This window comes from Toxotes jaculatrix, chromosome 24, assembly GCF_017976425.1.
Source record: "Toxotes jaculatrix isolate fToxJac2 chromosome 24, fToxJac2.pri, whole genome shotgun sequence".
Classification (NCBI taxonomy): Eukaryota; Metazoa; Chordata; class Actinopteri; family Toxotidae; genus Toxotes; species Toxotes jaculatrix.
Window position 1 is genome coordinate 2,269,247 of NC_054417.1, and position 17,783 is coordinate 2,287,029.

The following is a 17,783-nucleotide window of genomic DNA, read 5'->3' on the forward strand; positions in this document are numbered from 1 at the left end:
GAGTGAAAATACATCAGCATTAAACGAGTTGTTTTCATCCACGTTGGTCAGTCGGTTGGTCCACAGGGGAAACGGAAAACGGAAAACAGAAACGTAAAGAGAGGAAGTTAAATTAAGACTTTTTCTTTATCAAATAACCTGTTTGTCTTGGCAGTGCTGGTCACTGGGACCAAAACAAAACAAAGAACACAAACACCGTTAACAAAATGAATACATCTTACAAATCTATTTATTAAAAAAAACATCATCATGATTCATCATACTCATTGCAATAAAATGATAAAATAAAAAGACACGGGAAGCCTTGCAGTGACGTGTTCAATGGAGTGTGTCGATGCTTTGTTGCGTGTATGTGTGTGTGTGTGTGTGTGTGTGTGTGTGTGTGTGTGTGTGTGTGTGTGTGTGTGTGTGTGTGTGTGTGAGATGGAGTGTGTTTGTGATAGTGGTAAAACCTATTCTGAATACTGAAGCAGCACAACCACAGAGAGGCAGACACACATGTGGAGCGGGGTTATGGAGACCAAGTGGACATTTCTGAAGTGACTGTCACCATCAATCGAGCCAAAACACACACATTGTTGTCAATATTGCCCAAATTTCACAACATGGTTCGAGGAGAACGCTCTGACACGGAGGTGAACATTGCTCTGGGAACATTCGATTTCTGCGTTTGTGTTTTGCTGATGAGACCTGCAGCTAATTCAGACCAAATTGTGGTTTGAAAAGAAGAGAAAAGTTGGACTCTGTAGCCTGATATTGCTCATAAAGTTCTGGTAGTTGCTCAAAATACCTTGTAAAACTAGTTAAATACATCAACCGCAGCCTGATTCAGTCCAGTCTGGCACAAACCTAACAGGTCTGCTCGGATCCTGCTGAGTTTGGACCAAAACTTCCTCACTTTGTGTGTTGTTGTTGCTGGAACTGCGAGTGTGTGTTCACACAGCAGTCAACACGACACACCAGTCACCACAAGTTCATTCATTTGCTATAAAAACACCAGAGGGAGTCAGTAGATGTCAGCTGACGGGAGCTGGGCACAGCTGACTTTTCTTAATGTTTCTACAAAATAAAAGAATAGAGATAAAACATTTTAAATGATCTGAAAAAGGGGTGTAACCATGGATGGACTGGAAACCACTTTACTGAAAGTCTTCCTTTTCTAGCTAACAATATTAAAAGAACAGTCAGGCGCTTTGAAAAACATGCCTGTTTGCAAGAACTAGGTTGAGATTAGCTTAGCACAAAGACTGGAAACCACAGAAGTCTCACCTGTCTTGGTTATGTAAAATGAATGGAAATAATAAATGGGGAGGGGTTACTATAAGAGCACTGACTCAGAGAGGCATCTCTACAGCCCCACCTCCAAATCTCAGTTAACACTGTCTCATTTGTTTAAGCTGTAAATGAACACAACTGTAAAAATGACAAGTTGTGGTTTGAGGCAGAGTTTTGTGCTACAACTATTTCCTGAAAAACAACAGCTCCATCATCCATCAGCCCAGACAAGGAATAGTTCTGTGACTCACCAAAACAACAGCAAACGGTCACTCTTATGTTTCTATTGAGAATTAATTAAGCAAACAAGATACTTGTGTTTATCTGTTGTTTTCCACTTTGGAGAAAACTAGATTAACCATTTCCTCCTGTTTCCAGTCTTCATGCTGAGCCAAGCACCCGAGTGACTCCAGACTCCAGTCGCCTGAGTCTTCAGAAAAAAAAAAAAGCAAACAAGCATCTTTCTAAAAATGCTGAACTATTCCAATAAAAAGCAAAACTGAAGCTAAGAAACATGCACGATTCTCCTGTTCAAAACTTTTCAGCTACAAACACTGGGAGCAACCGAGTTTCCTGCTCCACCCACACTCTGTTAAAACAGAGTCATGTTGTTCACCATGTGAACACATGAGAGTTTAGATGAGCGGGGTGACAGCTTGGTTTAAAAATCTGGATGTAGGAGACTTTGATGTCGTCAGAATGAAACCCTGGAAAAGGCTCGTGATGTTGCTTGTGAATGACATCAGTCTGTCATTATAAAACGGTACATGCAACTCTTCGACTCACACTGTAGCACAGCGCTCACACGGTGTACGAAACACACACAAGACTCAGGCAAAGATAACAGCTGGATACATTTCCGAATGTCTATAAAAGAAGAGTGCTTGCTGTTACCACTTTTAGTGGCTGTTCAAGTGTTGATCTGGCAAAATGAACCAAGCACGCGTCCGTTAGTTCAAAGATTGGCACCACGTACAGTATATCTCACAAACAAACACACTAACTGCATATCTCCTTGTAAAGCTTAAAAATGTCTCTCGTTTTAAAATCTCTTAATTTTCAAAAAACTAGAGTTGAGAATAAAGGTATATATTGTCCTTTCGTTAAGTTAGGAATACTCTGGGGTGGTAGTTCTAGTGCAATACCTCTCGTTTTCTGGGACCTCTGCTGCCCAAATGACCATGACGCTCACACCGTGACAGAAATAAGGCTCAGGCTGCCTAAACCATCAGCCTCTGCAAATACAAAACAGCTTCAGCCATGTGACTTAACAGGAATACGTCAACCCCATGCAGGTACACTGTTCAATCAAACACGAAAAACGAAAAGCCACTTCCGTAACAGGTTACGCTGGTGTGCCGTTACTCTGAGACACTCGATTACCATCAGGAACACGGAGTGGTTGCACTTTGCAGGAAGCCATGGCATCAGAAGAAATCAAGGAGGGAAAAAAAAAAAGCATGTAGTCCAGCCTGAGTGCTTCATTTGTTATCCCTAGTGGTTACAGAGGCAGCAGATGTGTTTAGTGGTCCTTTATTCCCAAGTGGCAGTGATGTCTCAGACGTCTCCTGTTCCTCAAAAATCAAACTCTGGATTCTGAGTTTCCTGTAGTTCTATCGTCTTAACAGGGAGCGAATATATCTGTGTAAAAATCACTGGAAGCGCCACAGATTTCATTGGATCTTCAGAGAAAGAGAAGTCTCAAAGGCTATTTCCCCATTGGTAAGAAAAAAAAAAGTCCCCTGCTCCTCCACTGCAAAGCTGAAAGATCCTGAGCACCTCGGTCAGGCTTCTGTTTCCAAGGCGGCACGTCGTTTTACTCCCAACGTCCGTCGCCTGGAAACAGCTGGGTGTCCCAGAAATCGTCTATGGGCGTGTGTCTGTTGTGTGTGTGGTGTTTCCTGTGAGCGCTGCAGTGTGTGGGTGCGGGGGAAAGTGTTTGTCAGTCCATCTCCAGGTCCATCAGTTTGTTGCGTGAGCGTGGAGTGTGCGTGGTGTTGCGGCAGCAGCACTGGGCGCAAACCAGGCCCAGGACCAGAGAAAAGAGGCCCACACCTGCCGGGACACAACAAGGTGAAAATGAAGCCATATTCCTTCTGCTAGGAGTGTCATTATTACTTCTACTGCTCACACTTCAAGGCCGTTTCCACCACAGAAACTTTTTCAGGAAGTGGTTTAAAAACTCAGGAGCCTTACCTGCATTTTGACTGAAGGAACCACAGTCTAAATTTAGTTCCTGGCTCCTTAAAGTCCCTGCTCTGGCTACCTCCTGAAGGCTTAGGAACTACTGGGAGGATATTTTCAGGGACTGAACGTTGATGACTGGACAAAAACAAACCCAGCAGCTTCATCCACACGGTAAAAAGGGCTGAGTCGTGCTGGAAGATGTATTCAGACGAGGGGACGGGCATTTCTCGTTGCTTACTGGCAGTAAATACAGAGTTATGTTGTTTGCTTCCTGACTGGAGAAACAAAACCAGCTTTGCTAATTGATTCAGTCCCGTTATATAAATACTTTCTGGCACTGCGACTTTACAGACAGCTGCTCTGGACTTTCAGTCTCCTCTACCACCGCTGCCATCCGCTGCTGTGCCAAAATGATGTCTAAACATTTTGTTTTTTAAATCTTGTTTCTGTAGTTGCAGTGAAATTGCAAACAGAAAGGTGTAAAAGCCACCTGTAGTTTGGTTCATTTAAACGAATGCACTCTTACATTTTAGTTCTGCTCCAGTTCGTGTTCACACTGACACAAACCAAGAGGAGTAAACATGAAGTTACTCAGACTGACAGGCAGCTCTTTGATTGGACAGGTCTGACAGTGACTGGCAGTAGGTCAGTCTGCACCACAGTTCACTTCAACTGAAACAGGTTAACCCTCAGTTCATGTGGCAGGCTCTGGAGTGACGAGCTCTGGAGCAGTTAAAGCTTTTTAATGAGGTGCATTAAAATCCTCTCACTACAACTGCGTGTTCTGGACCTGATCATCAGCTAACCACACTGCAGACGCAGATAAACCAAGATTTTCAATATTAATAGCAACAAGGAATGTCCCCCAGCCAGATACAGTGCCTAGTGCCAATTAAAGCATATTTTATTGATTGTTTTTTGGCTATATTAAGCCTGATCAAATTCAGACTCTCGTCTTAGTGAAATCCACTGTGCACTGGCAACACCAGCTGTCAGACATGTGTCCTAAATAAGCACGAGCACCGCACTGTCAGCTAATGAAGTGCAGAGCAGCACAGGAACGAATAACTCCGGCGTATCAGCCGAGCAGTTTCAGTGGAGGACGCTGACAGCGAGCATCAGGGAGCAGAGGGAGCATTTTTATCCAGTGTCGCTGGCATTTTGAAGGTGGGTCTCTCCTCTGTTTGTAACTGTGTGTCAATAGTTTTCAATAATATCTTCTAAAACTGTGCTTTTATCATAAAGTATGATTCTCATGTTCACTTGAGGATGGATAATAGTTACATTACCTATTGAGGCCGATGCACCGTATAGGAGAGGTAACTGTAGTGAGTCCCACACTGCAGAAGAAACACACAGAGACAAATTAATCTGTGTTACTGTGCTCGTGGGAATGTGTGTTGATGTGTAGTGAACCGCAGCGCACACTCCTCACCAGCGAACTGGACCGTGAGGAAGACTCTGGACGACGTCAGCTCTCCAGCTTGAGTCCAGGCTCCCGTCGAGGCCGACAGGTACCAGGGAGTGGCCACACAGTAATACTCCCCACTGTCACTGGAGGCCACACAAAAGAACACACACGAACGCACAGTCAGACGCTGCAGCTGAGACTTTGGTTGCCACAAAGACCTGATTACCTGTAAATACGCTCGCTCACCTGTCCTGAGTGCCAAAAATGTTCAGCAGGTAGGTGTGTGTGTCTACGCGCTCTATCGAAGTTTCACTGGATGAGTTACGGGTCTCCGCCTTCACAATGCCAAAGCGGTCGACGCTGGCCACTTCAGTCGTCGTCTGTCCTCCACGCAGCCGGGTGAAAAACCAGCGCACCTCGTACGCCAGGTCGTCTGAGAGACACAAACACAGTGTGTTAAAAAATATTCTGTTTAATTGTATCTGTATTTTACAAGAAACGGGTCCAAGCGACTTTAAAACCACAAAGTGTTTTTACATTTTGAAAAGTCTCATGTATTTTGTATGTTTTGGTTTTTTTTTCCATTGAGCTTGTGAACAGTTTTAGTCTGCGCCTAAAACTGGGGCAGGATATGCAACATGTTGCACATGTGTGTTTTTCTATGCATTTCCAAAGCCAAAAACTACATTTAGCTAAATGCTGAGAGTGAATTCAGGCCTCACAGTCGGCACAACATCAGTAGCATCACCGAGGACACCTGCAGCAGGTAAAACAGGACATTAAAGGACACATGTCCTCCTGAAAGGTGTGGTTCTTGTCATAACAGGGTCAGTTTTAAGTGTAATTCACAGGCTGTTTTATTTAAAGGCAAAACTCTGTCACAGCTTATTATTTATGTTGCACTGTGACACTCTCACATCTGACTATCAGCACCGCATATACGTCGAGTCCAACATTTACAGAGTCACCTCTAACATTTATGGAAAGTGAGGACGTGAGTGTGTGTTATTTTTGGACACACAATGCAGCTCTAATGTCCCTTTGATAACTACAGAACAAAAGAAGAAAATCAAAAACCAGGAGAGTCAGTCCAATCTGACAGAAACAACCACAACTCCATTATCACCACATTAACACACACACACACACACACACACACACACACACACACACACACACACACACACACACACACACACACACACACACACACACACACACACACACACACAGAGGCTGCTGTTTCTGCCACAGTGAGAGAAAAGATAAAAAAAGAGAGAGATGGACACGCATCGCAAAAAGAAGGATAGTGATGACAAAGGAAAGAAAACAGGGACAAGAGAGAATTTGTGATAATAGATGTAATCTTTGGGAAGGGGGCGAGCGAGCTAATTATTTCCAAGAGAAAGACGTAGAGAGAGAGGGAGAGAGAGAGAGAGAGGGACAGAGAGAGACAGAGAAGCACAAACTAGTCATTAGTCTGTCAGGGAGAGAGGGACTATTAGCACTGTAACTCCTACACACACACACACACACACACACACACACACACACACACACACACACACACACACACACACACACACACACACTGAGGCACAATAAAAACCCCATGGAGCCTTAGTCATCCTCTGTCATTTCAGAGACAAATAGAGGATACAGATGAAAAAATAAAGAGAACATTTGCGAACGACAACGCTGAAAAAAAAAGACAAATGATGATGAAAAACAATTATGGTGGGGATGGGGGGGGGGGGGGGGGTGGGGGAGGGGGGAGTGAGAGATGGAGAAATGAGGAGGAAGAAAGAGAAGAGCGGATGGAGCGAATATAATGAAGAGAAAGACCGAGGAGAGGAGGAGAGGAGTGAACTCACCCAGAGCAGAGTAATGAATCACATCTCAATTTCTCTCTCCCCCTCTTCCCTAATGGTTTTAATATTCAAGTGCTACATCATTAAAAATCAGTAGTAGTACGAGCAGCAGCAGCAGATGTAGTAATAACGCTGGCCTCTGTTTCAGTTCAGTGTCTCATGGTCCTCATATTAATAATTACCTGAAAACTTAGTCCCTTTGCCCCCATGTGACACTGAAGTCCAGACTCTGGAGCAACATATCCTCTCGGCTGCTGGCCTGATTTTCATTAGGTTTTGCTGCAGATATTCAAAGTGTGATTCTTTCACCAAACACCCTGAACACAGGTGTTCACGGCCCAGGTATCTCTGAGAATTCATCTTTTGTTTCACTTGAAATCTGCAGAGTTATCCAGAGGACAAATCCTAATAATCATGGTCGCCCCTCCACCTTTTCTCTGGCTCCACTATCACACCAAAATGTCCACTTTCACACAGAATATGAACCAGTTTCATTTGCCAGTTTGCCACTATAGTGAGCAAGATATTCATGCTCCCTAAAGGAGGACCTTTTTCTATTTTGGACACTCAGTTAACTTTTTTTAATGCTTCCCTCAGGCAAAGATTAAAGATAAAGTTCGAAGAAAAAGCAAATGTATAGCCTTGAGCCAGGCTGGATTTCTGAAACGATTAACACATCACGTTCCACTGGGTTTTTGAAAAAAGTGTGAAGATACACGCTGAGAATTTAAAGATGTAAGATGGCGCCACTGTTTTCAAATGATCTCAAACTTTATTGCTACTTACTGGTTAACATATACCCCAATACCAACACAAAAACCTAACAACGATCCATTAAAAGTGACACCAGTGAACGGCACATTCATTCTGACCAGCTCATCCAGCCTTTCTACCAGGACACTTCAGGATTCCTCTCTAAAGTCTAAATCCATCACTTCCTGTTAGTGGAGAAGTGGACACACTGGACACCGGGATGTAATTTTGGCGAATCAGCTCTGCCGCTTCTCAATTAGCTGGAGAGAGTCGGTGTTCTCTCTGGTGTAGACGCTGATTTGGGCTGAGAAGTCGGCCGGGCTAACAGTGTGAGTGCAGCTTTAAATGCACACACACACACACACACACACACACACACACACACACACACACACACACACACACACACACACACACACACACACACACACACACACACAGATCAACTGATGAGTAAAGTTCTAACAATGAGAGAAGGCTGATTTACCCATTAACCTCCTGAGGAGCCCACATGCTTCCTCACAGGAACATGAAGACCACGATGGCTCTGAAACACTGCAGGGAACCCGCTTTTTCAAGTTCTACAGTCTAGAGCTGCAGTGATTTATCAATTAGACAGCAGTAGATAATCAATCCGCAACTTTTTAAATAATCAATTAATTGTTTTCAGTCAATCACTTGATCATTCCTGTGAGAATTATCTGCTTTTCCTTGTCTTACACGTCATTATATTGGCTTTTGGATTAAAAAGAGACATTTGATGACATCACCTGGGGCTATAGGAAACTGTAATGGATATTATTTTGTGTTTTATCAATATTAATGTAAATGTTTCTAGCGGTTTTCTTCTCCACCATATTGTCCACACTTGAGGCCTGCCTCAAAGTAAGCCTATCCTCCGCTGAGACCCTCCACACGGGTGGGGTGAAGCACAGCGAGGACCCCTCCACAAACCTGAGCCCATCTGTTAGTCAGGGCTCCCATCGGTACACGCTTCAGCACAAGAAAAACAGCCTCAGTTCATGTGTAAGATGAAGGCTTCTCATGGTGAGAACGGACGTCTCCTGGGTTGTGGACTCAAAGTGACCTGATGTAAGACTCACGTCCTGAACTCACACCTGGTTCACTGGACGGGTTTTATGGCAAAAGTTCAAAGGAAGGAATCAACTGTTGGACGTATGGTGAGTGTAACTCTGGTTGAACTGTCCAAATCACAGAGAGTGCATTTATCACGTGTGGCACTGATAACAAATCAAGGCCATAGAACATTATTAGGGCGGCAACTAAGAAATATTATCATTATTGATTAATCTGCAAAGGGTTAGGAAGTAAGTAGTACAAGTAACGTGTTTGGACATAAGTAAAAATAACTTACATTGTCGTATGGACAACACATTTAATTATATTTACTTGAACAGAGATGTTTTTTGATAACAGGACGTATGAAAACTATTTTAATCCCTTATATAATCACTATGACTGTCCTCTTATATAATCACATCATTTAAAAACTGCCTAGCTGACAGTCAAAAGACACTGACGTCCCGATAACACCAGGTTAGAGTCTGACATTGCCGTTAATGATCAAAGACACATTTTGCATAATTCCACAGGACTGACGTATGAACTCCAGTTGCTTGTTTCAGCGACGACACCAATATTCGAGGAAAGGAGCTATAATTAGAAAGCCTCTGCTTTCTCACAGTTAGCCCCCATCCTTTACTTTCTTTGTTCTTGACGGCAGAATGAGGAGAGGGAAGGAGGGAGGGAAGGGGATTTGAAATACTTAGCGACTGAGGAGATTATTTTGTTTATCACACAGCCATAAATCAACAGCGAGAGGCACTCAGCAATGTGAACACATCTCAAGCTGTGTCTGTGGAGAGCATGCTGCATCACCAGAGACAACCCCCACCCTCCCCTTATGGGAGGTGCTATAGGGGTATCTGATCCCCCACCAGGAGGCTGACTCACAGTTTCTTGCCCACAGCTGTTCCTCTGCTGAGTGCAGACTCTTGCTGTCCCCCCACATACGGACCTTTCTACCCTCCTATATGAACCCGTGAACCCCCTGATCCCAACAGGCACTTGAAAAGCTATAGGCTCTGTGTGCACTGCACTGCTGCACCGCTATCCTGTAAACACTGAGAGACCAGAACAAATACAGAAGTGTGTATGTGTTGCTACAGACGGGAAACATCTTTATAACATGCATACTCAACCACCAGGACACCAGGACACTCCAGGGTGAACGAGGTGAAAAAAATCACTTCTTAAAGAAGTTCAGCACTGTAGTTTTCAGCAAACGTTACTCAGACAGGAGGAAATATAAAATCTGCTGCAGCATCTTATTACACATTTGATGCTCTAGCGACTATTTGTGCCGTGGAAATGAAGGAACATGTCACACCAGAGTTCTGTACTGTTGTGTTATTTAGTGCTGCTGCATGAAACAGCAGAGTCGTGGTGAAGTGTTCAAGGACAGTGGGGAAAATCAGCTGTCAGAGTTTTGGGGAGTGTGTAATGAGCTGACAGGCTGATTGATGACAACATGCTCTGTAACTTCACAACTGTGTTAGCTTCATTACGAATAACACAGTTTTAGGTGGTGCAGCAGCTTCAGTAAGCATCGGGGGTTGCATGCTGGTGATTGGATGGCAGACGAGGAACTACAGTGCATCTCTAATAGAATATCTGGCTCCTGTCTGAGCTAATAAAACTAAAATGGCTGGCTGTGGAAATGAAGACAGTCTGATTGGATTTCTCTGGATTAATCCCTTGAGGAGAGTCCAAGGCGTAAAACTGCCTGAAACACACACACACATACACAAAAGACTGACAATTACCACCAGTGCCTCAAATGAAACTGTGTGTGTGTGTGTTCTCTGCTCCATAAAGCAGGACAGCAGTGGTAGAGTGGAATACAAAACACTATAAAAACACTATTTAGTCGCAGAGAAACAAAGCCACTGGGATGCAAAGTTTCCCTCGTTACTCGCTGCATGCTTAATAAGATCTCTGGTAAATGAAAGTAAATTTTACTTGATATTTGGCTTCTTTCATTTGCAGATGCCTTCTGAATACATGACCGATGAGTCACACCGACGCCGGTTTCATTAGGACACATTTCAGCAGCTAAACGCTGAAACTTAAAGAAATCAGATATTAGATCTGACATCTTCAAAAAGCAGAGGATCTCATCAGGACGGGTTGAGGCAGAGTTCAGTCTATTTCAGTGCGCCATAAATAAAACCAGTTATCTCTTATGAATCTAATACCACAGCCTCACAATTCCCAGCATGCAACAGGTCGACAAATGAACACTTACGTTCACATGTTGGTTTTAATTCTCAGGAGCATGAAGCAGATCGTTGACTCTGATTAATGTAATGATTAAACCTGAGTTAGAATTTCTGCCCCAGCTTAAATACACTAACCAGTAACTCAAGCTTTTTCAGAGGCTCGAGTCAAAGGAACACTGCTGTCTATAAAACATGGTCCGTGCAAACTGTAACTCCTCTGGCATTGTTTTTTTTTTGGGTTGTGATGATTTATCTTTGCACTTTGAAACTAAAATCCACAGTTTCGGAGGATAAAGCTGTGTCTCTGCTCCCGATCCTGTTTAACTGAAGACCTAATGGAGTGAAGACGATGGCACTGCTCTGCTGTTTAACACTATCTGCTCAACAGTTTCAGTGTTTTACGGTCACCCTGCTCTTTCCTCTCCTCTTCCCCTCGGTTTCCAGCTTTTATAACCTTCTAACATTTCTCTCTTTATCTTTGGTTGGAAACCATTTGCTCCACTTCTTCACCGCAGTATAAATATCCCGAGCGACACACTGTTTGATGTTTTCCGTCAAGACTCTTCTTTTGCTTCTGCTGAGCACCTGAAAAGAAGCGCTAGTTTAGATTTTCGCAGTCATCCAGAGGCCACTGAATATTAGAAACGATTTTTTGAAAACAAATGAATAAATAACTACTTCCCTGAAACTTTCATCTGAACGTTTCTTCAAAGTACTTTTGGAACACGGATGAACCGAGAACAGAAAGATCTCTGTGTGTTTTTCAACTGTTTATCTCACTTTAAGTCAAATACGGAATTGAATTTTATTAATTTATCAGTTTTTAATCACTTCAGTTTTATTTAGAATCTGATTTAGAGAAATTAATCTGTCATTGTCCAAATAAGACGAAAGCTAAAGACAGTTTTTCTGGTCTGATGTGTGGTGAAACAGCTTTTGGTGGTGATATTATCTCTTCTGGGGAAAATGTCGGGTAGCTGGTGGCATTCATGATGTACTGTGCAATTGGTTTTGGTTTGAAATGAGCACTAACTGAATTTCACAGGGATCTGGTTGGTACATTTTGATGAAAGTGGAAATTTGGGCCTAATAATGTTGCAACAAGTAAGTTCAGGGGACGTCACCAGATACTGAATGAACTCAGGTTAGTTTTTTTTTTTCTAAATGATGTTATTTGTTCACCAGAAACAGTTAATGGAGCGAGAATCACTTAGTCTCTCTGTCATCCGCTCTCATCACCTCACCACTTCATATTCTTCATGCCCGTCCTCTCTCTTCATCCAACTTTCCTCCTCCTCTCTGTTCAACAACTCTTCCCATTCTTCCTCTCGCCACTTCGTTAGGATTCACTCTCCTTTTTCTCTCCTCCTCGCCTCTTTTTAGGAAACACTGCACGCTGTTCCTGAGCCACTCTTCCTCCATTTACTGCCTCCTCTATTCACTCGCTTCCACTCTTGCTCACTTTAACAATCTGGTTTAGCTCCCTCCACTTTTCCCCATTCACTCCCACCTTCTCTCCATCTCGCCGACTATTCTTTCTCTACCTCGTTCTGTCTCCCCGGCTGGCTAACGGAGCGTGAGATTGGCTAATTAACGGCTGCCTGTCGGCCTTGCAAAGACAGCTGGGTAATTTGGTGAGTGTGGAGAGGAGAAAGGGAGGAGAAGCTGAGGAGGAAATGAGGAGTAGAGGAGCCAAAGGAGGAGCGAGGGATGCACCGTTATATTTACCAAGCAGTTATTTTAAAGCAGAATTTACGTTGCCAGGTGTTAATCACCTGTTCCTGTGTGAGCTTAAAAGAGCTGGTGTTCTCCTCATTAAAATGAACGAGTGCTATTTGCTTTCCTTCCCTGTCAGCCATCACCGAATGCCTGGAAAACAGCAAGGATCATGGGATACGACGATGATGCAGGCAAAACCTTAGAGATCTCTGGCGGACAAATGGAGGCGTCAGTGCTCCACCAATAGGGCTGAACACTGGGAACTGAGACGACACCTACCCACCTTTTACAGTGTAGTGATACAAGCTAATTGTTTTGAATGTGAATCGCTGGTTAAAAGATAAAATCATCTTGGCCATCATGGCTGTTCAGCATCAGCCTTGTTTCCCTGTACGGCCGACGGCTTCTGAAAGAAAACAGCATGTATGTATGTGTGTGTATGAGTGTGTGAACCAATGAGGAACAAAGCTGTGTTTTCTCCCAGGAGGGGCAGAGTGCCGTGCTGTTATTTTAACAAAAGAATTTCAGAGCAGATGTGTTGAAAAGACCCGAACTGTCACAGATTCGGCGGCAGTGCTTCAAACGACCAGGGAGAGAAAAACATCTCTAATGGTGATGTCATCTCGCTAAACACTGATTTGAAGCGTGCGGCGTTTCACTAACACACACGTCCATGACTGCGATAACATGCCAGTCATTCCAGCGGTAATGAATGCTGCGTGTCTGCACGCAGCGGCACGCTGAAATAACACGTCAAAGCAAAACACAACACTGGGTCAAATAAACAGCAACTCCAACACAATCACACCTTCTTGTGTCAACCGTAACACAATTAGACCACGAGTCTTACAGGCACCACCATAACACTGTCCAGGCTCAGTACAGGCCGTCTCTGATGTGTAATCCTGGGAAAGGTTCCTTGTTGCACAACTGCAACTCATGTACAGGTACACACAGTAAATATGATCACTGAGTGACTGAGGGGAAAACTGAGGGACATTTCGTGAGTGAGTGTGTTTCACCATGCCAATCACAGAAACAAGCTCCAACAGGAGAGCTCTCTTCAGCCATCTCTAAGGAATGTGCGCGCACACACACACACACACACACACACACACACACACACACACACACACACACACACACACACACACACACACACACACACACACACACACACACACACACACACACCGTGTTGCTCAACCTTTTCCTGTAGTTCCCCTCTCATCTTATTGTCAGAACAATGAGATACGGAGGTGAAGTAAGTAATCTCCTAATCATTTGCACACACGCACACGCATGCATGTCAATATTCAACTTTAGTAAGTGTACTGACACGCAGGGACAAAGGTGTGGCTTTATACCACAGTGTAATCTGCTGTCACACCCAACGGACAGAGTTTTTCTCTGTGTGTGTGAGTGTGTGTGTGTACACAGGTGGTTCAGGAAGTGAAGGTTTGGCTGTTGTCCAAACTGAGTCAACGTAAGCGCCACACCTTTGCTGACACCGCTGCTAATTGTTCTATTAGCCACGCGTGTCATTCACTCTGGTGACGCCGTGGATTCGACACATGAGAGAAACTTCACTCCTCTGTGCCACAGAGCTCCACTGCTGTACAGAAACTATTAAAAACACACCTGTGAGTCACACTGTTTCACCATAAACACGGACCCTGCAGTTTATTTAAAGTCAGTCCCACATACACCATCCTGCTGCTGTAAATATCACTGCAGCACCAAATACGTATTAATCCACAGCTGAAAATAGTCCCAGAAAACACATGATTTACTCCCGTCTGAGTAACGTTTCCTGAAAATTTCAGCGTCCAGCTGTTGTTGTAATAACTTAGCTCAGTTTAAAAATCTAACTACTTATTTGCTGAGCCGTTTCAACAGATTTGTGAGACGTAAACGCACACAACAACACCGCCTGCCTTGCTTCCTTCTCCCTTTCCATACTGAACATGTCCATGCGTAACTTCGCTATCAGCTGTGATGCTGTGGGGGAATTTCTTCCCATGGTGCAGCTGTCTGTGAGTGCACGCTCCATAACCACCAATGCACCAACCCCTGCAGCGCCCTACTACTGCAAGCGAACATTTGTGTTTATGTATGGGTATACATGGCTTACATACATACATACATGCATACGTTGCTGTGAAGACACAGGTGCAAAGAAACGTGTTCACGTATGTCTAAACAGGAAATGGTATTTCACTCTGCTTGTGTTTGCACAATTATTTCCAAACAACCAAGTGCACGCACGCACGCACACACACACACAAGCACAGAGTGAGGAGGTGTGTAATGTGCTTTATCTGCTCATTATAAGGACATAATATAGAAAACACATGTTGGACAGTAAAGAAAGGCGCACAGCGAGGACGGAATTGAGAGAAATGGTGACAGATGGACAGAGGGAGGCGCTGAGCGATGCACGGCGTCATGTTTAACTTAAAGAGTATAAAGTAACGAGGAAGAGGAGGGAGGACAGAAGATGGATGGATGTTTAGAGAGAGGGAGGAAAAGGAACGGAGGGGGTGAGACGGGGAGAAATTGATGAATGGAGAGAGGAGGGGAGGGGAGGGGAGGGGAGGGGTGGGTGACACTGCAAATAATTCATTTTTTTGAACAGCATCCAACATTTCCAAATTCATGAGCAGTTTTCAGTGATTGAGTGTATCTGAGTGCACACAGTTTTGATGCACCACAACCACTTTGCCTTCACTACATTTCAGAGCAAACACATTAGACTTTTAGTTCACACATATCTGACATTTAGAAGCAGTTACTAGACACATTACAGTTACTGTTTTATATATAAACGACGAAAGTATTTGTCCTGTTTCTGTCCTGTTAAACCAAAACAATGAGTAGCTTTAAGTATAATGTGCTGATTACACACAACTTTTACTTGTAATGGAGTGTATTGTTTCTCCATTACAAATTTACCTGAGGTGAAAAAAATAATTCAAATAATATCACAAATTAAAATATTATTTTACACTGAAAATTAAAATATTATTTTACACTGAAAATTGATGCTTTAATCAGTTATTTCTAAAATAATCTGATTAAAACCGGCATTGATCTCAGAATAATAAGCTCATTTCAGATGTGAAAGGAAAAGGGTAGAACATCTACAGCACAATAAGTAACCAGTATTTCAAGCCGCAAACAAACCCACAGAGGAAAGTGAAAGACTTTACAGCGAGGTGTGATAACAGTGCACAGAGAATCTGTTTCATCTGTACATCCATCTGAAACACACAAGTCACATCATTCTTATTAGCAGAGCTGTTGACAAGTTGGCAGGTGAAGAATGCACCCGAAGTACAAAGTGTGTGATTGAGAGTGTGTATGTGTGTGTGAGAGACACACACACACACATCTGCATTTATTTATGTATGTGTGTGAAAAAAAAAGTTCAGAAAACACAAGAGAGAAGAAACAGTGACTGATTGTAATTTATGAGTGTAAGCGAGAAAACATTTCCAAGTATGTGAGATCTACCTGTGTGTGTGTGTGTGTGTGTGTGTGTGTGTGTTGTACCAGTCTTTGGTGAGGATCCAGAGACGCTGAGTGAACACTCCATCTTGGCAGTTTTCGATGGATAAACACTGGTGTCGTCTGATTTGATGGCGATGGAGAAGGATGGACCTGCAACGCCAACACACGAGTTCAAATGAGCTTTATTCCAAAAAAAAAAAAAAAAAAAATCATTTGACACAGACAGAAAACATCAGTGAATCTCAACTGAGATCAAAGGCATTCATTTAAACACAGGCTGCTTTTAAACCTACATACACTATAATTCTGAATTCATGTCCCAGAGGAACGACGGAGGATGTGAGATTCTTGGAAGAAAATTGTGTTCAAGCTTTCAGACGGTAAAAACACTTTAAAGTCACAGTTTGTGATTTCTCTGATATGATGAAATCAACAAGGAGGAAACGAAACAAAAATAGACTAAAGACTAAACAGAATACAAAAAGTATATATAGTGTATATGGAGAATTTTCTCATTAATATAAATGACGTCAACAGCGCAGATGAAAACTCTAAATGCCATTTATAAAACGAGACTCAGAGGCTCGTCACTGATTTAGAAATGTAAGCGTGGCTGCACAGAAGACCTCCCCACATCTGATGATAAATGTCAGATCAAAAAATCTCGATGTGAATTTCCATACATGTCCTCATCGTAGAAAAATGCTGGGACCTCCTGGTAATTTATTAAGAAATTATTTCTCTCCTTACATGTCAAATGTTGCCAGTAGATACCTAAGAGCAAATGAGAGAAGATGAGCCAGTGTGACATGTTACAACCAAGCCAACAGCACGTCATGGAAATGAAGTGAGCATATAGCTTCTCGGGGTATCTGGTCCAGTTCTGGACTCTCCACGGTGATAGCATGCAGGCCTGGGGTTGCTCTGGACTCGTGTTGTTGACAGATGGACGGGGCAGACAGACTAACTGCTGTCCTTGGACCGTGACACTTGTGGGGTCCAACCTGAATCCTTGTGCTTCACAGTGCAGAGCTGAGCGGTTTGTAAAACATGAGCCCTGCTGTACAAATTCATGAGATCAAATGAATTTGTTTAAGGGTGTAAAAGTTGCCTGAGAGCAGCTACAGTCATGTTATCGTGGTTTCCAGCGTGTAGCCACTTTCAAGCCGTCTCTGATAACGTTTAAGATGTTCTGACAGTTTTTTCTCCCCTTCCTAAGAACGCTGCATTACTCATGCTGTCATTTGCAAATAAAGTGATGTTAAATATATGCACTGCAGCCGCATAAACAGCATGTGGACGGATATAAAACGTGTTCTTTGAGTCTTGGCGGTGGTGAGCTGTGTGTGAGTAAATCAGTCTTTTGCTCAAGTCTAACAGGAGCATTCAAGAAACACTTCAGAAGGCTCAGTCCCCAAAATGCTCTACATAACTCATGTTTACATTAGGAAGCATGGTTATGAAATTCGATAAATATTCATCATTCCTTCCTTGGGGCATCATTTATTTACTTTGAGGGGACTTTTTAATTATCAGCAGCATATTTAGCAACTCATTTATGTCCTGAGTGTTTCACTTCACTTCCTGTTGCTGCCATGAGAGGACCATGTTTACTGTAAACCGCGGTGAACATGGCGCCTTGCAGCACCACCTGCAAAAACAGCTTCTGGATGTTTGGGGACAAACATTTGACATGACTTGAACGTTCAAACCACTCTGCATTGTCTCATTCAATTCAAGGACGAGCTATGC

At 43.2% G+C, this 17,783-nt stretch overlaps 1 protein-coding gene across 1 annotated transcript in view; it reads right to left on the bottom strand.

Moving 5' to 3' along the window:
* Nucleotides 1–211: 211 nt before the first annotated feature.
* The window catches only part of si:ch211-132g1.7 (prostaglandin F2 receptor negative regulator), a 42,302-nt gene continuing 24,730 nt past the window's right edge, over nt 212–17,783 (bottom strand). Inside the window, exons 11-15 of the mRNA XM_041032248.1 lie at nt 16,074–16,181; nt 5,120–5,306; nt 4,898–5,016; nt 4,752–4,802; nt 212–3,330 (exon numbers count right to left, since the gene is read on the bottom strand). Coding sequence (XP_040888182.1) covers nt 3,218–3,330; nt 4,752–4,802; nt 4,898–5,016; nt 5,120–5,306; nt 16,074–16,181 — 578 coding nt within the window. The 3' untranslated portion in view covers nt 212–3,217. The remainder of the gene's footprint in view (nt 3,331–4,751; nt 4,803–4,897; nt 5,017–5,119; nt 5,307–16,073; nt 16,182–17,783) is intronic.